The 21361-nt window shown below is 33.8% G+C and overlaps 1 protein-coding gene and 1 long non-coding RNA gene across 8 annotated transcripts in view; one reads left to right on the forward strand and one right to left on the reverse strand.

Annotated features, from left to right (window-relative positions):
• Positions 1-1505: 1505 nt before the first annotated feature.
• LOC106180974 (DNA topoisomerase 2-binding protein 1) overlaps positions 1506-21361 on the reverse strand; it is an 89827-nt gene continuing 69971 nt past the window's right edge. For 5 of the 7 annotated variants that reach the window (XM_087017614.1, XM_087017610.1, XM_087017609.1 and 2 more), the window contains 3 exons: positions 20815-20881; positions 10479-10609; positions 1506-2303 (listed from right to left, as the gene is read on the reverse strand). In XM_087017614.1, the coding sequence (XP_086873740.1) occupies positions 2216-2303; positions 10479-10609; positions 20815-20881 (286 nt within the window). In that variant the 3' untranslated portion in view covers positions 1506-2215. Of the gene's footprint in view, positions 2304-10478; positions 10610-20814; positions 20882-21361 lie in introns of those variants that run through there. The other 2 variants (XM_087017615.1, XR_015335463.1) reach the window with 2 other exon arrangements.
• LOC147760723 (uncharacterized) lies at positions 14137-15642 on the forward strand. Its single transcript, XR_015335464.1, has 2 exons — positions 14137-14409; positions 15301-15642. It is a non-coding gene; the product is annotated as an uncharacterized LOC147760723 (long non-coding RNA).

Consider the following 21361-nt stretch of genomic DNA (forward strand, 5'->3'; position numbering starts at 1 on the left):
TCATTATCTCCCCCTTCAATGACTTTGACACCCCCTGGAAAATTTTCTTCAGACGCCATTGCCCATGGGGAGATGTGGTCAGAAGGCCCAAAAAGGCTTGTGCAAAGTTTCTTTTACATAGTTCTATTTTCAATATTTTTTTAAACTAATCATATTGAAATTTGGCAATTTAATGCAGGACAGTCATAGCAGACGACATCAAAGTCAAAACTGTGCTGGGTCTATGCTACCATTCTCGCTCTCAGCCTAGACCAAGTTATAGGAGATGGGTTTGATCTGGGCGAGGTGTGGAAGGTAACAAAAGAACACAAAGAATGGTGTCCCCATGTCGTGGCCCTATTTCCCAACAGGGAAGACGGGGATAAGTACCGATAAGTAGTATTAATTTAGAAAAAAAAATGTAAAATAGAGAAATACACTAGTGGTATGTCATCTAAATTTTGACTTTAAAAGAATGTTTTTGGAGTTCACTTGCATTTATTATATGTTTGCTATCAACTGTGAAAATTGCAAGCCATAATGATGAAAAAATAGATGTTACAGCATTTTGTAAAGAGCATAGTTTTGAGTGCCCTTCTGCAGAATAAACAGAATTAGGCCTTATGTAATTTAGACTAGCAGGGATGTATCCCATATACAATTTAAACTGTCAATATTGGTAGTTGGGCTGGACAGACTTACATTATTTAGACTGATAAATTATAATGGCAGTGACATATTTCATATTTTATGGAATCAATTGTGGTAGTTGAGCAGGGGCAGACCCAGTGATATTTTCTGACAGTCTTCCAAATTATCTTTATTGATCTATCCTCCATTATTGTCCGTCTTTCGACAGAAAAAAATAGATACCTGCCAATGTAAACTTGAAAATCTGACCGTCTTCTGACAGACCCAGAAGACGGTCTCAATCTGCCTCTGGTTGAGTTAGACTGATTTACATTATTTTGACAATTGTTATAGGTGTGAAATTACCATTGTTTAATTTGTAAATAGTGGTAGTTTGGCAGGACTGATCTATATAATTTAGGAGCAATTGAGATAGCTGTGATGTTTACTTTAGCTGAAAAGATCAAATTTTAAGTTAGACTGATTTTAATAATTTGGATGAAACATTTGAAAAAGTGAAACATTTCCCAAAACTTTGCAATTTCGAGTTGCAATGGCAATGTGGATTTACAGTAATAACTCAATCTTTTCAATGGGATGTGACTTTTACATATACTGTATTTTTTTATGTCATAATGTCTTTAAATTAGAACATTTCTATTTCATTTTAAAATTAAAATGCAGGTTACTCTAAAGTTCTATTCTATGCAGTTATGCACCACAAATGCAATACAGAAATATAATTTTGTGATTATAATATTATGTATCTGAAAGTTTGATATCTTTTGCCCATTGAAAAGATCCATAATACCCTAACAACCTAAACCACAATTTATTTGCATGAACATAAAAATACTTCTTGCAAGCAACATAATAAAAATTGAGAATGATTTGGCTATGTGTCATTTTTTATTTATTGTTGGGTTATTTTTTTTTACCCCCCAAATTATTTTCAGTATGGCAGAAGATACAAAGAACTGCACATCAGAGCTTATGGAGATTTCTAGTAAAAAATTGGATAAAAGTTTAAATTAATTCAACAAATATTTACAGAGTTACTTATATATCTATTTTCTATGAATTAATATAATAATTAGAAAAGTAGATGAAAAGCATCAAATTGAATCATTACAAACTATTTGTATTTCTATAATTCCTATTGTGTATCAGTACAGAAGTAATATATGCACTCTCAACAATCTTTCACAGATACGTGCCCAAGAGGAAGGCGAGGTACTTGCAGTTTGCAATTTTTCATAGCAGTGCAACAAGTATCTACATGACTGCATTACAATGTAGTTTAAGCTGTTGCTCATTTGTAGCTGATGGGTTTTGATGCTTTGTTCTCATCCTTGGTCAGAATTTTGATAAACTCATACATCCCACTGCTCCAGAATATGACGAGAAGCAGTACTAGGTCCGATGCTTAGCCAATAAACTTCAGTGTTCCATAAATGTAGGCATCTTTACATCTTAGGTAAACCAAAGTTTTGTCTTGTCTTCTCATACCACGTCTAAAGAATGTCTTTATCTCTGAGTATTGATCTCTGACCATCACCTGGGTGGACCTCCATAATTAACATGTTTGACATGCAACTGTACTGGATTAAGGTGAATGTCGTCCTCTTTTTGATGGAGTTGACAAACTCGATCCCTTTCTTTTCTTTGGCACTCCTTCTCCAGCTTTACAAGACCTAGAATTGGATACATAGTATATAATCAATGTTTTCTGTCCAGGTCCAAAGCCAGCATTTTTCAAAAAGTAGAACTTTTTACTGCTACATGTGCTCTACCTTTTTTTCATAAAAGAAAAAAAATTAACAAGACAGCAAAGCTGTCAAATGTACAGTCAAAAAGCAGAATATAAAGATTTACAAAATAGGCCATTTTGTCAATTTTTGATGCAGTTATAAATAATACTTGAATGCAAAATCAACACAAAAATTTATTCATGCACAACAGGTAACATGTACAATAAGAATATTACTTCAGGCTTCAAATTTAAACACAGAAAATCCCAATATGTGAAAATAGATGACAGTGCATAAAGTAATATTACATATAGCTAAACAGCATAAGTAACATTACTATTTACTAATGATTCCAATGATAATCAATTACTTTGAAACGAAATATTAAGATTCACACTAATCAACATTTATGGCCCGAACAGGGATACTCCAGATTTTTATGAACAGGCACGAGATATAATAGAGTTCAATAATGAAAATTTCTTGATCTGTGGTGACTTTAACCTTACTTTAAACCCTGATCTAGACACAGAACATTATGCAAATGTGAACTAGAGGATCAGAGAGGCGATACCGCCCCTGGATATTGTACCACCAGCTGGAGTAAGCGCATTAGTATGGACCCCCCCACCCCTCCAAAAAGGGACACCATCACCAGTCTTGTGCTTGACAAGCTCTATAAGATGCAATCAATAAGAGTTCTCAAAATATGCAAAAAAATATAACTAAAAATGGTATAATCAAGCAGATTTTCGAATTGACTTGCATTTTCCTACCCTTGATCACTCCTGTATTCTCTAGACAAAAGGCCTATTGGTTTTCCTTGAAAAGTGTTGTCAATGGTGCATATATGCTGACAAAAGAGAAAACCTAGGGGCAACAAGGGGCACATCTCTGCTAGTTTTAAAGATATGAGAGGCAAGAAAATATGCAAAGCTCAGTTCATGGTGAAAAAGTAGGTCAAAGGTCAATTTCAATATCATAGTATATGAATTTCTATTCAAGTTCAATAGCAACCATGGGTATTTCTTTGCCAATTTTGCAGATTTAAAGGCCTGAAAACATGCAAAAAGCAGTTCATCATAAAAAGTAGGTCAAAGGTCAATTTCAAGGTCACAGATTGCTAGTGTATTACTTCCTATTCAAGTTCAATAGTAACTATGGACCTATCTCTGTCAGTTTTGGAGATAAAGGAGAAAGAAAATTTGCAAAGTTCAGTTCATAGTAAAAAGATGGTCAAAGGTCAATTTTAAGGTCACAGTAAATTGCCAGTATATGACTTACTACTTAAGTTCAATAGTAACTATGGACCTATATCTGCCAGTTTTGATGATAAAACGGAAAGAAAATTTGCAAAGTTCAATTCATGATGAAAAGTAGGTCAAAGGTCAATTTCAAGGTCACACTTAGATTGCCAGTATATGACTTCCTATTCAAGTTCAATAGTAACTATGGACCTATCTCTGCCAGTTTTGGAGATAAAAGGGAATGAAAATTTGCTAAGTTCAGTTCATGGTGAAAAGTAGGTCAAAGGTCAATTTAAAGGTCATAGTGAATTGCCTCTAATGACTTTCTATTCAAATTCAATAGTAACTATGGGCGTATCTTTGCCAGTTTTGGAGATAAAAGGGAACAAAAATTTGCAAAGTTCAGTTCATGGTAAAAAGTAGGTCAAAGGTCAAATTTAAGGTCACAGTAAATTGCCAGTATATGACTTCCTATTCAAGTTCAATAGTAACTATGAACCTATCTCTGCCAGTTTTGGAGATAAAAGGGAAGAAAATTTGCAAAGTTCAATTCATGATGAAAAGTAGGTCAAAGGTCAATTTTATGGTCACTGTTAAATTGCCAGTATGTGACATCCTATTCAACTTTAATAGTAACTATTGACCTATCTCTGTCAGTTTTGGAGATATAATGTTACAATTCTGAGTTACAATAATGTGCCACCACAATGTACTTTTTAATACAGCATAACACGAAAACCGTATGAAATACAAAAAAAAAAACGGAGACCATATGCAATGTTGGGCTTTACATGCTCTACAAAATGCAAAAAAGAACGAGTCGCTAGCATTAACGGTTCCCGAATTAGAGACAGTTTTCAGTTTCGGTATCTTATGGCAGCTTCTCCCGTGAAAATGCACCGATTGACCCCAAATTCAAGGAGATGAAAGAAGACCCAAAGGGTAACACATTCCAATAAAATTATTGGTTAAGTCTGTGTAGTGTCTGAATAACAGCGCAAATAATATTTTTTTTGTAAAAAAATTCATTTTTTTGAAAATTTTGGCCCGTTTGACCTTGAAATAAAGGTCAAAGGTCAAATCCAAGGGCATATTTGAAATCTACACATATGACTTTTGGAAAGCTGTCTGTAGAAATTTTTCCCATAATTCCTTCCGTAGGGTAGATAATTGGCATTGAATTTTCAAAAATTTTGACAAGGGTGCATTTCAACGAGCGTCACGCCCAGGTTAATGCACCGACTGAGACAAAAAAACCTGGGGGTTCAAGTTGAGGTTATATGTGACCTAAATCCAAGAGATGGGGACAGGGGTCCTTGCGGTCTAGGAGGAGAAGCGGTAACGGTGACTTGTATCCGGCGCCAGTACGCGGAGCCGGCGGAGCTTACGGAGCTGGCGGAGCCGGAAGAGACGGGTCGGGACTAAAACCATAAGTACTTCCAGCGTACACGCTGGTGGCACTATTAACCCTAGAGCTTAGCAAAAACTACTTGGAATTATGAATGACCTAAAATATAATTGACTATTTCAGACTTCTCTATCCTGACGAGAGGAGATTCACATGAAGAAGAAGAGATCCCAGAAGGCAGGCTAAACTAGATTTCTTTTTAATTGCAGATAACCTTCAAAATTCAGTTTCTAATATTTTTTATTAATGCATCATACCGATCTGATCATTCATCCGTAATTTTAGAATTAAAGCTTAATAAATTTATTAAGGGCAAAGGCACTTGGGTATTTAACAGTTCCCTCTTAAAAGATGAGGAATATGTGAGTAAAGTGAAGGATATAATTAAGAGAACAAAAGTACAATATGCAATTCCAGTGCACGCTGAAGAAAAAATTCCAGAAATCCCAAACGAACAAATAGATTTCACGATTGATGACTCCCTATTTTTAGAAATGCTTTTAATGGAAATTAGAGGAATGACAATTTCCCACTCCTCTTTCAAGAAAAAACAAAGTGATAGGCAAGAATTAGAACTAGAAAGAGAAATTAATGTAATGGAAATGAATCACCCAAATGAAAATTCTTTGGACGAACTTGAGGCTAAGAGGGACGCGTTGAAAAAAATCAGACAAGAAAAACTAAAAGGAGTCCTCGTCCGATCAAAATGCAGATGGACTGAGGAAGGAGAGAAGCCTACAAAATATTTTTGTTCACTTGAATCCAGAAATTATGTCAATAAAACTATTCAGAATTTAGAACTACCAGACAGAACAACAATATACGATCAAAAACTTATACTAAACGAAGCAAAGTCATTTTATGAACGCCTTTACTCATCAAAAGCTAATCAATTAGAAGAGGTAGACCTAGAATTAATTTTTGCAAATTTAGATATCCCCAAATTAAGTGACCCTGATATGGAATATTTACAAACCGAAATTACCTCAAAGGAACTTTTGAGGGTGCTGAAAAAAATGAAAAATAACAAATCGCCTGGATCTGATGGTTTTACTGCAGAGTTTTAAATTTTTTTTTGGAATGATTTACATAGTTTTCTAATTAGAGCAGTTCATGAAATTTTCATCAAAGGGAAAATGATGGCTACGTAGTCAAAATCTTAGGATTATAACCTGTATTCCAAAAGCTGATAAAATCAGAAAATTTATAAAAAATTGGAGGCCAATAACCCTTTTAAATGTTATTTACAAAATGATCTCGGGCTGTATAGCGGAAAGAATGAAACTCTATCTTGATAAAATTATTTCTAATTCTCAGTCCGGGTTTATTGCCAGAAGATATATTGGGGAAAATACAAGATTGATTTATGATCTAATGCATATATCAGAAAAGAAAAATATTCTTGCTTTACTCATTCTCATCGATTTTGAAAAGGCCTTTGATTTTGTAGATTGGGGCCTCGTTGACAGAGTTTTAAACTTTTTTAATTTTGGGGAAACGATAAAAAAGTGGTTTCATATCCTTAATTACGATAGCAAGGCCTCTATTACACAAAATGGCCACTTGTCGGAGCCTTTCAAAATTTCGAGGGGCTGTCGTCAGGGGGACCCTTTGTTTCCCTATATCTTTCTGCTTTATAATGAGATCCTCGCAATCATGATAAAGAATAACAAAGATATTTGTGGAATAAAACTTGGTGACACAGAATTTAAAATAACCCAGTATGCTGATGACACCACCCTTATATTAGATGGAAATAGGTCTTCTTTCTCAGAATCTTTCGCACACTAGATTATTTCTCAAAAATTTCAGGTCTCCATATCAACAACAGTAAGACTAAACCAGTGTGGATTGGCTCAAGAAAATATAGTCAGATAGTCAGATAGTAAAAGATTATGAATATGGTGGTCTAAAAATGACAGATTTAAGTAAATTCATAACAGCATTAAAATGTACATGGATAAGAAGACTATACCTTAAAAATAATGTATATAACACTATTCTCCAGAGCACCTTTGATTTACAATCTATTTGGAATATTTTTGACTATGGAAATGATTATTTAGATATACTCTTACGCAACTGCAATAATAGTTTTTGGAGAGATGTCATTATCTCCTGGAAAGATGTAACATACGGTATAGAAGATATAAATAGCAATATTGCTCTTGAACCTCTGTGGTATACTAGTAAAGTAAAATTGGGTGGGGTATCAATATTTGATAAAGAATGGTACAGTAAGGGTTTAAGAATAATTGGCGATCTTTTCAATGAAGGGAAAATTTTAACCAAAGCTGAACTGGAAAGGAAATTTGGACTTCAAAGAGTATGTGATCTAAAATATTTTGGAATACGTAACAGTTTAAAATGAAGGTTAAAAGAAAAGAACAATGAAGAAATTTTTGAAGAAATTTTATTTCCTTATATTCCTCAGCCAGTTCAGCTACTTATAATGAGTCGAAATGGGTGTAAAGATTTCTATCAGGTTCTCATGAGTGAAACTCGTGAAAACTTGGTACACGAAAGGAAATGGAACCTAAATCTAAATATAAATATCACTTGGAAGAATGTGTACGAGAATTGTTTTTATGTTACACGAGAAACAAAACTTCAGTGGTTCCAATATAGAATAATTTTTAGAATCTTACCAGTTAGGTCATACTTGAAAAGAATCGGTATTGAGGTGTCAGAAAAATGCTTTATCTGTGGAGCGGAGATGGAAGATTTGCGACATGTATTTTTAAATTGCTATTGAATAAGAAACATTTGGACTGAAATGGAACGCTTGATTGCTAACAAAACTAATGAAAAAATTACACTCTCTGATGAAAATATAATTTTTGGAGTATCCAAAACAAATTTCAAGGCTCTAAATTATATTATTCTCATCTCCAAATTTTATCTATATACCTGTTTTAAAAGAAAAATGCAGCTGACCTTCCCTTCCCTTCTGTTATATATCAAAACAAAATTTGATTTGGAAAAATATATATCTCACAAGAATTTTCAGTTATGCCATTTCCTTACAGAGTGGAGAACCTGGGATTCTATCTTTGACTAGTTATTCTTACAAATTTACTTTACAATGTCATGTTACTTTTTCCCTACTTCCTTCTATGTACAATGTTTGTATGGTGTAATGTGCAGCATCACCTGTATTGTATTGTATTGTACGTAGTCTGGCTATTTACATATATTTCATGTTTAATGTATAGTGAATGTCTTGTGTGTGTGCTTGTGTGTGTGTGTGTGTTTGCATATGTATTTTGTTTGTCTTTCTGTGAATAAAAAAAAAAATTAAAAAAAAATTAAGTGAAACAGCTATGTTTCACTCTTGTCTCATACTTTTCAAATAAAATAAAAAACATGTCATACTTTGCTTTGAAACTTTTAGGACTGACTTGTAGGCCTGATATATAGATCAAGATCGAAATTTAGCTTGATTAGTTTATTTTTGTTGACGTAGTGCTGTTTTATTTTGTATATAAATGGGTTTTTATCAGATTCAATTCTTAGACATGTTAACAGTCTAAGTATTGAACTTATTATATTTGTATTTGACATTTTTTGCATCTTAACAATTTTGTAAATTGCTTATAAAAAAATGATGGTAAATCCATTGTTTATTGTGTAATAAAGTCTCACAATAGAAAATAAACTCAAATCATTGCAGTTTGTCAGATTCAATCCCTCACTTTGTTTAGAATCTCAGATTGGAGCAAATTACACATTTAAAATTGTTTTATTGATATTTTTCTGATCTTAACAATTTTGTTAGTTGATCATATAAAAATTATAGTAAATAGGTTATTCTGTATTTTCTAAAAAAAGTGCTGAAAATGGACATTTTTTTCCTCCTTATTGTCTGTACATTTGCCAGGAATGCTGCCTTGTTTGACACTTTGCATTTTAGAAACTAATAGATTTAACAGCACATTAAATCATTTGTAAAAAAAATAACAATTGGACTATTAAAATTATTAATATAACAACACTAGAAATACCTCACATGAGTCATTTAAGTCTTAAAAATCCATTTAGAATTAATTATTCTACAATTATTGAATTTTTTAAATCAAATATCGCTTTGTACTGGAACTAAATAATCAACTCAAATCCAATATTTAGAGTAGGTTTTAAGTGATGACACTTTTAAATACAAAACATCATCATACAGCATCTTGAAAATGTAAGGTTTTTACCATGAGTTTTTATTCAAAAAATAAGAAAGAAAACGCAGATAAGCAATAGCAAAAAAGCAAAGCTGTCAAATGTACAGACAAAAACTGAAAATAAAGATGCAGAAAATAGGTCATTTTGTCAATTTTGATGCAATAATAAATAATGCTTATAATAGCACAGTCAATCAACAATGAATATTAATCATGCAAAGCAGCTAACATGGTCAATAACAGGAGTGAATCCAGAGATATTTTCTGACAGTATTCCAAGTTATCTTTGTTGATCCATCCTCCATATTTGATGGTCTTCCAAGAGAAAAAAATAGATACCCGTCAATATAAACTTTAACATCTGACTGTCTTCCGGAAGACCCAGAGGACGGCCTCAATCTGTCCTTGCAATAACATTACAGTTTCAGGACCATGAGAGTTCAAATTCACATACTGAAAATCCCAATCCTGGCAGCAGTGTCCAAAATAGGGTTTTCTTCAACTTTTATGCAATATAATGCTTAACAGCATAATGACCATCAATTTTTAATAATTAAGTAAAAGTATCATGGATATTCAGAAAATGTGACTAGCAAAGGCCTTCAAGCCAGTGGAAGTTAAAAGTCACACCTTGAAAACGTTGATATGTGAAAACTCAAATTCTATCAAAAAACTATATAATTCCAACAAAAGATGACCAATAAGACAGGTTTTCCAACTGAAGCTATATTTTAGTCCTATGCTACTTTTCTGTAAGTTTGAGAAGAGTAAGTGACATAGTTTTCCTTTAATGGAGGCAGTGCCCAAAATAGGTTTGTCTTCAATTTTGATGCAATATTACATAATGCTTGACAGCATAATGACCATCAATTTTTAATAATAAAATAAAAGTATAATGGATATTCAGAAAATGTGACATGGGAAGGTCTTCAAGGCCATGGAAGTTCAGAGTCACACCTTCAAAATGACAAAATGTAAACAAGAGATAACTGTACTGAAATTATTTTCTTTCCATTTTCAACACCTTTTTTTACATAAAACAAAATAATCAATTTACTGTCATTTTTGAATGATCAACTAAGAAAATTGTTGACATAAGAAAAATATCAATAGAACAATTTTAAATGTCCAATTTGCTCCATTCTGAGATTCTGAACATAGTGATGACTCAGATGATGCACAACAAAAAATAAGATGGACACCATTATAAAAATACTACCAGTAGTCTAGCAGTTTCTTTTTCAGGAAATTGCAAATGAGGGTTCATCTCAAAAGTTCACATGATATTTACCTGAAGAAACTGTGCACTTCAGTGATGTAGTATGCTTGATATGCAGGTGGTGGGTCTTCCATTAGATATGAAGCAATATACTCAGGGCGTAGACACTGGATATCTTCTTTTAATAGGGCTTGAATGTTAACCTACAACAATGCCAGATTCATTTAATAACTGGTTGTCAGAACAATCTGACCTCAATGCAAGACTTCTGATTTTAACTGAACGTATGAAAAACAATTAATATCTATAGATAAGCATAGGAAAAAGAGAGAAGATACTAGACAGAAAAAAAACCTGGGTTGGAACAAAGACAGTCAATGAAACCCTAAATATTACTACAGACAAAGAAATATGGAGCCTCATGGTCATTGACACCTATTGGCATAGCACTTTAAGATGATGACGATGACGATAATACCTCCTACTGGGATAATAACAAAACAACACAAAACAGAAATATATATATGAAAGCCAATAAACACAAAACAGATATGTTTTTTTCCTTGTTTAGGTCATACAAGCCAGTTAACCATATTATGGACGTTCAGACCAACCCATAGTACTGTCTGGATCGATCCAACTCTGCGAAGATTCTCCCTATATGCAATCACTGTCATGGCCTTAAATGTCTGCTAGGGGGTTATTAAGCTAAGTGCACATGAAAGTTAATTACTCCCAAGCTACCAAAAGGAGGCGTGTCAGATAATAAAGCTGATTTCAGTGAATGCAATTAGTATGGTCCTTTGCACGATTGCCTCACTTCCGCAAATTGCCAGTGAGAATATGAAATTTTACATGATTTTCCAAAGCAACCTGCAGCTTTTCCAACCAAAGCCACTCAGTAAATTTAAAGTAAAACAAAAATACAGTTTGGCATTTATGAGGTGAACGTCACCAAAATTGTGCAAAAAAATTAATTAATTAATTTAAAAAAAAATTACCATAAATGTAAAACCAATCGTGCTGATTTTCCAAAACAACCTGCCTCTTTACCAAACGAAGCCACTCAGTAAATATACAATAAACAAAAATACCGTTTGAAAGTTATGGGGCAAACATGTGTTGCACAGCAACAGCGATGACACAGACAGAAATACCAATCAGAATTAGGATTAAAAATGCAAAATTCCAAGGTGCCGTAGCTAGACAGGCTAGACAAGTTATAACAAAATCAAATCACTTCTTCAGTGTTTGACCTTCGTTTGAAATAGCACAGGCCAATTTGGCCAGTGAGTTTTGAAAGTTACAGGCCAAACTGAAAATGTACAAGCCAGACTTTGCACTGTTTTATTAAGAAGTTACCAGTCAAATATTCAAAGTGCAGGCCATGTGGTAATGACTGATGATTGAGATGTTATCAGGTACCAATGCTGCATAGTTAGTTATAAGTCATATGCAAATAAAGATAAAATTAAAAACTGTTCTGATCAATTGTTTTACTCATTTTAGGCTCTAGAAGTACTTGTTTATCAAAATAAAGTCTAGTGAAACAATAAAAATATTATTCTTATTCTGTTACTTATATCATCACTTATGTTTTAACAAGCATGATGAGGAGGAAGAAAGAAAGTCAATCACATTAAACAGCATGCCCCATCTGCTCCTCTGTCAGTTGTGTTGCATGCTCCTCTAACAGTTGTGTTCGAGTTGCCAAAAATGGATGAAGACAGTATTAGCTAAAGATCTTTTTAATTAAATATTATTTTATATACTTTATCAATTACTTTCACTGAAAGTTCACTGATCATTATCTAGAATTGGACTGCTAGTTTATTTGTAGTAAGAATCACAAGCAGGAGCTAAAATAATATCAATAAGCAATACCTTTCAATGTACAGGTAGTTTATTTAAATAATTGCTAAGTGAACAAGGAAAAAAGTGAAATAATCTCCCCATTTTCTTTTTTAGGATTAAGATGACTCCAATTAAGAATCCAATTATTATAATGATGACAAAAAATCTAAAAGATAAGTTTTCAGAAGACATTTTCAATTTGATTTTTTTCCTGAAATGTATAAGTTACAGGATTCTAAATAAAAATATTCAACAAAATCAGGGTTTAAATTTGCTATTTCTAATATTTTAATACTAAAAAGAAATGTAATAAGGGTAAATGTCTGATATGATTGAATTTTTTTTTTTTTTTTTTTTTTTTTGACCAGTGAATTTTAATTTGGGCCTGCAGATATGAGAAAACTGGAGGTCTGAATGAAGAGTAAGCTGAGAAGTTTATGGCACAGACTGTTCATCTAACTGTTTTGCTTAACTAAGGGAAATTTACTGACAAATTTACAACTATCTTTACTGTTTGGCCTCCGGGACTGGGTGTGATGGTCTGGAACTTTGAAGTTGTCAGTTGCCTCACATGTGCACATATTTGTGGAAAAAGATCTATTTAGTGAGAATCTCCCACAGAGTTGGATCGATCCAGCTGGTACAATGTTTGAATGTGAAGGTGGTTACTGAGAAGGGCTTTTCACATTTTTTGGAGGTTTACTTGCCCTGGGCATGTTAGTGCCAAAATTCAACATGCTCCAAAATGCACTGATTCTGCCCGTCTCAAGAAAGGTGGCTACAAGTACAGACTCTGCAGGCAATTAAGTTCTGCATTCCCACCACACACACAGGACTTATTTCAGAGTACTAAATGTATTACTATTAACAACTGCAGTTACTGAATGTATTGGTAATAAAAACAAAAAATAAAGTCTTGAATCACTTTTGTAGATTTATTCCACATTTCAACTACTAGTTACATTATTTTTTACTCATATTATTAAGCTAATTGAGATAATGTTAGTGATATCACCAACAACAGCCAAGTGTGAAAGAAGTTTTTCATTGATGAAAAATGTAAGAAGCAGGCTTACAGCAAGTCTGAATCAAGAAAACCTCCAGTGCCTTATGCACATAGCACAGGAAGGTCCAGAACTTAAAGACTTTCACCCAGAACAATCTGTAGAGCACTGGCTAAGTGCAGGACCTGGAACTGGGCACATGTTTGGCCACACTGTCCCAAATGCCCCTTAAGAAGGGCAGATATGGAAACAAGGGATTGTCAGTTTTGTAACTGTGACTGTATTCACAATCTGGACACAATCATGTAATAATAAGAAAATAATGTTGTGGTAGCATATTCATCCTGAAGTGAGCCTGTGCTTTCAAGGTGAAGAACAAGAGGCAGTAGTGACTTCTGTATAGCTTGCAGTGCCTTGAACTTGCTTGCAACCCATCTCACCTAAAAATGGAATATTCAATATATTTTGTTAAATCTGTAAACAGTGCCATGGTGCACTTTGTAATGATAAAAGTTGTTAACAGTGACACACACATTATATGACAGATTACTTGAATAAATATGCAAAATAATAATAATAAATAAATGTTCACCTCACAACTACATGTACACACATACATCATAATTTTACTTTAGTCTTCTTTACTTAGTGGGAATCACAATAATCAGAATACTTCAAAACATTGTCAGAGTTCGCTACAAATTGACTTCATACAATTTACATATTTTGTGTTAACTTACTTGTTTGACTTATTGGTTTCCCGTTTTTTGGAACACAGTAGACAACAGTAAATGATGTATGTAGTTTCTGCTTGACTTCAGATGAAAGTGATTCTTGCCCCAATAAAGATTTGACTATGGGGATGAGTCAAGATGGCGGCACAACGTGAGTAACCTGCTCGTAGCTCCTCGCTAATGTCAGTTTTGTGCCTGTCTGTGTAGACTTTGATCAAAATGCCAGGTGACAGGAAAAAATCAACTCAATCAACAATCGACCAATACAAGAATCAGAAAAAAGAGTCTGCTGAAAAGCCATCAAAAAAGGAAAAACGGAGTCACTCCGACGTGGCAGAAGAGAGCATGGAGGGGGCGGACCTTGACTCTCAACTAGCCAGCATCCACGGTGACCTGGCCGGCATAAAAGAGGTATTGAGTTCTCTAGTCACTAAAGATGAAATAAGTGACATCGTAGCAACAATAACCGATCAAATGCTAGAAAAACAATATGAACTCATACAAAGTGAGATGAAAATAAGAATTGCCGAGGTCACGGGTAAAATGCAAGACAAAATAGACTCACTATTGCTAGAAAATGAAAACCTTAAAGAGAAACTGAATGAGAAAGAAAAGAAACTAAAAGATCTGGAGGAAAGGGTCGTTCAAAATCATGCTAGATCAACTGAAGCAATCTAACAAAGTAACTACAACGAGCAATACTCGAGAAAATTAAATGTAAGAGTCCTAAACTTCCCCCCTCGCAACAAAGAAAATTTAAGAAGTGACTTCCCTGAATTTCTCAAGAAAGAAATCAACATTGAACTGGCCCCCCATGATATAACTGCAATTCATAGAATCCCAGGCAGAGAGGGACAACATCAGCCAGTCATTGTAAAATTGAGAAATAATGACATAAAAAGATCAATTATGACCAAGAAAAAGGAAATAAAATCAAGTGTGAGGCTCTACGATGATATTACCCATAGAAACCTGGCCCTTATGTCCAAAATAAGGCAGACTGGATTAGTGGACTATGTCTGGTTCTACAATGGAGGAGTTTATGCCCAAAAGTCCACTGGGAAAAGAATTAAATTTGACCTTTTTGACAATATAGAAGAAAAAATAAAGAAGTATCGTGGCTCATAATCCACCTACATGTACAATGTAAACAGTAGACTGAATACAGTGTACTTATGAACTGTGGTAAACGAAATTACAGTAACTTATTGCTTCTTCTACCTGAACAATACACTGTGTTTAATTTACCAATAATGTAATATAGAAGCCATATGTATATTTATTGTACGTAATATTTTTCAGATTACTTTCTCCTTGATGACTATTATCTGGTTGGCTGACACAGCTTGAGCTGCAAGACCTGAGTAGACATCACTCCGGTTGTACTGTATCTATTATGTTCCCTGTGCAAGGGTATAGAAATTATTCATTCATGCGTGTGTGTGTGATTGTGTATGCTTGCGTAAAATTATGGTTGGTAGCACATTACTATGAGATGCTCACTGTTAGCTTCCTATCTTTGTTCTATTGTGAAGAAAGGAACACTCTTACATGTATATCACGGCATGTTAGATTTAGGAATGTCAAACTAGAATACTTCTCTCAGTCATACTATCATTGCTGTACTCAAGCATATTCTCTTTCAATAACATAAAAAATGTACCTAATCATCGTATGCCCGTGAATAGCAGTGTATTATGTTTACTAACAGGATTTTTTTTTTTTTTACCACTTAGCATGAATTCAATTAAGATCGCTTCTATTAACTGTCAAGGCCTGAGAGACTCTACAAAGAGAAGAGATATTTTTCACTTCTACAGATCAAAGAAATATCATATAGTATGTTTGCAGGATACCCATTTTGACAGTCATGAAGAAAAAAGGATCTTATCAGAATGGGGTTACAAAGCATATTTTAATTTCTTTTCTACTAACTCTCGGGGTGTTGCAATTTTAATAAATAATAATTTTGAATTCGAGTACCTTAAGGAATTTAAAACAAACGACGGCAATCTTTTAGCTCTTGATGTAAATATAGAAAAAAATAGATTCACATTAATCAACATTTATGGCCCGAACAGGGATACTCCAGATTTTTATGAACAGGTACGAGATATAATAATAGACTTTAATAATGAAAATTTCTTGATCTGTGGTGACTTTAATCTTACTTTAAACCCTGATATAGACACAGAAAATTATGCAAATGTGAATAACCCTAGAGCTAGGCAAAAATTACTTGAAGTTATGAGTGACCTAAATATAATTGACTATTTCAGACTTCTCTACCCTGACGAGAGGAGATTCACATGGAGAAGAAGGAATCCCAGAAGGCAGGCTAGACTAGATTTCTTTTTAATTGCGGATAACCTTCAAAATTCAGTTTCTAATATTTCTATTAAGGCATCATACCGATCTGATCATTCACCCGTAATTTTAGAATTAAAGCTAAATAAATTTATTAAGGGCAAAGGCACTTGGGTATTTAACAGTTCCCTCTTAAAAGATGAGGAATATGTGAGTAAAGTGAAGGACATAATTAAGAGAACAAAAGTTCAATATGCAGTTCCGGTGTACGCCGAAGAAAATATTACAGAAATTCCAAACGAACAAATATCTTTCACTATTGATGACTCCTTATTTTTAGAAATGCTTTTAATGGAAATTAGAGGAATGACAATTTCCCATTCCTCTTTCAAGAAAAAACAAAGGGACAGGCAAGAATTAGAACTAGAAAGAGAAATTTATGTAATGGAAATGAACCACCCAAATGAAAATTCTTTGGACGAACTTGAGGCTAAGAGGGAGGCGTTGAAAAATATCAGACAAGAAAAACTAAAAGGAGTCCTCGTCCGAGCAAAATGCAGATGGATTGAGGAAGGAGAGAAGCCTACGAAATATTTTTGTTCACTTGAATCCAGAAATTATGTCAATAAAACTATTCAGAATTTAGAACTACCAGACGGAACAACAATATTTGATCAAAAACTTATACTAAATGAAGCAAAGTTATTTTATGAACGCCTTTACTCGTCAAAAACTAATCAATTAGAAGAGGTAGACCTAGAATTATTTTTTGCAAATTTAGATGTCCCCAAATTAAGCGAGCCTGATAAGGAATATTTACAAACCGAAATTACCTCAAAGGAACTTTTGAGGGTGCTGAAAAAAATGAAAAATAACAAATCGCGGAAAGAATGAAACTCTATCTTGATAAAATTATTTCTAATTCTCAGTCCGGGTTTATTGCCGGAAGATATATTGGGGAAAATACAAGATTAATTTATGATCTAATGCATATCGCAGAAAAGAAAAATATTCCTGCTTTACTCATTCTTATCGATTTTGAAAAGGCCTTTGATTCTGTAGATTGGGGCTTTATTGATAAAGTTTTAGACTTTTTTAATTTTGGGGAAACTATAAAAAGGTGGTTTCATATCCTTAATTACGATAGCAAGGCCTCTGTTACACAAAACGGCCACTTGTCGGAGCCTTTCAAAATTTCGAGGGGCTGTCGTCAAGGGGACCCCTTGTCTCCCTATATCTTTCTGCTTTGTGCTGAGATTCTCGCAATCATGATAAAGAATAATAAAGATATTTGCGGAATAAAACTTGGTGACACCGAATTTAAAATAACCCAGTATGCTGATGACACCACCCTTATATTAGATGGTAATAGGTCTTCTTTCTTAGAATCTTTCCGTACATTAGACTATTTCTCAAAAATTTCAGGTCTCCATATCAACAATAGCAAGACTAAACCAGTGTGGATTGGCTCAAGAAAATATAGTCGGGAAGTTTTTCACCACGTTAGATGGAAACTTGATTGGGGTTCGACTCAATTTAATCTCTTAGGTATGGAATTCTTGGTAAATTTAAACGATATGGTCACTTTAAACTTTGATAAACAAATCCCGAAGATAGAGGGTATGATTCGGCATTGGAATAGAAGAATACTTACCCCTATTGGTAGAATTACTATCTTAAAAACCCTTATCATCCCAATGCTGAACCATCTTTTCATTTCTCTGCCAAATCCAGATCCAGTATTCATAAAAAAACTAAGTTCCATTTTTTTCCAATTCATTTGGGGTAGCAAAATTGATAAGGTAAAGAGAGGTCAGATAGTAAAGGATTATGAATATGGTGGTCTAAAAATGACAGACTTAAGTAAATTCATAACGGCATTAAAATGTACATGGATAAGAAGACTATACCTTAAAAATAACGTTTATAACACTATTCTCCAGAGCACCTTTGATTTACAATCTATTTGGAATATATTTGACTATGGAAATGATTATTTAGATATACTCTTACGCAATTGCAATAACAGGTTTTGGAAAGATGTCATTATCTCCTGGAAAGATTTAACATACGGTATAGAAGATATGAATAGCAATATTGCTCTTGAACCTCTGTGGTATAATAGAAAAGTAAAATTGGGTGGGGTATCAATATTGGACAAAGAATGGTACAATAAGGGTATAAGAATAATTGGCGATCTTTTCAACGAAGGAAAATTTTTAACCAAAGCTGAACTGGAAAGGAAATTTGGATTTCAAAGAGTATGTGATCTAAAATATTTTGGAATACGTAACAGTTTAAAATGTAGGCTAAAAGAAAAGAACAATGAAGAAATTTTTGAAGATATTTTATTTCCTTATGTTCCTCAGCCGGTTCAGCTACTTATAAAGAGTCGAAATGGGTGTAAAGATTTCTATCAGGTTCTCATGAGTGAAGCTCCTGAAAACTTGGTACACGAAAGGAAATGGAACCTAGATCTAAATATAAATATCACTTGGAAGTATGTTTACGAGAATTGTTTCTATGTTACACGAGAAACAAAACTTCAATGGTTCCAATACAGAATAATTTTTAGAATCTTACCAGTTAGGTCATACCTGAAAAGAATCGGTATTGAGGTGTCAGAGAAATGCTTTATCTGTGGAGCGGAGAGGGAAGATTTGCGACATGTATTTTTAAATTGCTATCGAATAAGAAACATTTGGACTGAAATGGAACGCTTGATTGCTAACAAAACTGATGAAAAAATTACACTCTATGATGAAAATATACTTTTTGGAGTATCCAAAACAAATTTCAAGCCTCTAAATTACATTATTCTTGTCTCCAAATTTTATATATATACTTGTTTTAAAAGAAAAATGCAGCCGACCTTCCCTTCCCTTCTCTTTTATATCAAAACAAAATTTGAATTAGAAAAATATGTTTCTCAAAAAAATCTTCAATTAGGCCATTTTCTTACAGAGTGGAGAACCTGGGATTCTATTTTTGACTAGTTTCTCCACTTATAAATTTACTTTACTTTTTCGCTAATTTCTTATGTGAAATGCAAAATGTTGGTATCTTGTTATGTGCAGCATCACTTGTAATATACTGTTTCGTACGTAGTCCGGCTATCTACATGTTTACTTAATGTATAATGAATGTCTTGTGTGTGTTATTGTGTGTGTGTGTGTTAGTGTGTGTGTCTACATATGTATTTTGTTTGTCTTTTTGTGAAAAAAAAAAAAAAAATACTTTTTTCTGGAGAATCTTTTTTTTTTACATTTAAAGGCTAAGCTTCATGTAATATCCTGCACTATAGACTAGATAACCAACTGTAAGCTGTTATTAAGGCATCAAAATTTAAGTTCTAATTTTGTAGCGCACATGTAAAAAAAAAAAAAAAAAAAAAAAGATTTGACTATGGGTGTCCCTTCTAACTGGTCCTGGCTAATAGCACCACCCTTCAATGCACTGCAACCCAAGTGGCATGACGGTGTGGCATGAAATTCAATAACGCTCAGCCTTAACGTTGAACATCCCTCCAAGAAACTGTTGCCCTTTGAAATAAGGGGATAAAAGGTACAATCTCTGCAAAACATTTTAGGGGTTCCTTCATCGATATCCGTAGTTTCCGTAGTTGTAAAGAGCCATGGGTATTCAATGGTCTACGTGTGCTGAAAAACACGTTTTCCTTTTTTTTTTTTTCGTCTCTTTGGTCTTTCGTCAAGTCACTGCTGTGTGATGCGTTAGTAGGTCCAGTTAGTAGCGACAGCAGTATCACGTACAATGGTTTCGACTTTACCAGCAAATCCAAATTTCAATAGCGACGTCTGTACTTTCACCTTCACTTTGGGCGCCTTCATGGGATTGGCAGCCATGCTGTGTCAAAAGTCAGCAATCTCTGCGAACTCTCAGAGAATGTTACCGATCAATACGAAAACTAGGCCAAGTGCAACAAAAGTATTGATTGGCTACTTGAATGGGGAAAAAACCCTTTTTGACTAATCATAACAGACGTTACAACTGCTTTAGCAGTTGAAGAACAATGCGGAAGTAAACATCGTCGAAGTGTAGTGTGTGCGGACGACGATGTTTTTTTCTTCAAATATGTTTAGTTCGGGCAAGTTAGGGTACAGAACTGCATAATTTAAACATGCCCGTGAATAAATAGATGTGCCCACGGGCATTCTGAAGGAAAATTTTTACTTGCCCTGCTGAGACTATAAATTTCCACAAAATATCATTTTATGTATTATATATAAGTATACAGGAACAGCAAAAGGAGATTCTTCAAGATGCATTTAATGTTTATTGATTTCAAAATAGAGTTATCCTTAGAAGCCTTCACATTCATAAACTATATATTAAAACAAGGCAGCAAAGTTGTCATATGTACAGACCAATATCAGCAACAGGACTGTTTTAAAAAATTCAGGTAGTATCAGGTGAAATACTGATAAAATAGAAGCAAAGTAATGTGACTTGTTAAAAACTGTTATACATCTCGTACATATAAATTCTTACCTCATATTTGATTTTTGCCAAGTCCATGAAGGCATGGGTTACTTCTGTCAGCTTGCTGAATGGAGGCCTAAAAATTAATCACCATCTGATTATATTGTAACTCATTTGTTCATATTTTGCTAGGACTACACAGAATGTGCGCTTACTTTAAAGCAAAGCTCAATACAGAAGCATATATCAATAACAGAACCATGGAACCAGCAAGTAACCAGACATAAATAAAGGGGGGGGGGGGGGATTAAGTTTTGGAGATATAAGGGACTACATGTGTGTATCTTTGCTGAGTTACTGTTTTACAGAGTTATAGTTATGTGCCATGAATTTGGTACAGAAGAAAATAAATGAAATAACAAAAAGATAGTTTTGGTTGAAATTCATGAAATGTATTAAGCCTTGCACATTGAAGTTTTAATAATAATTGGTCCTTAGATCATAACATGCAACTTTTCATATATATACAAGTTCACAACAATTATCTGATGCAAGTCCATTAAAAGCAGCATGAAGATAAAGGGGTAAGTATTTTATTGATTAAGTCTCCAGAAAG

The sequence above is a fragment of the Lingula anatina genome, chromosome 7 (assembly GCF_051362555.1).
Source record: "Lingula anatina isolate TDL-2025a chromosome 7, LinAna3.0, whole genome shotgun sequence".
In the NCBI taxonomy this organism is placed as follows: domain Eukaryota; kingdom Metazoa; phylum Brachiopoda; class Lingulata; order Lingulida; family Lingulidae; genus Lingula; species Lingula anatina.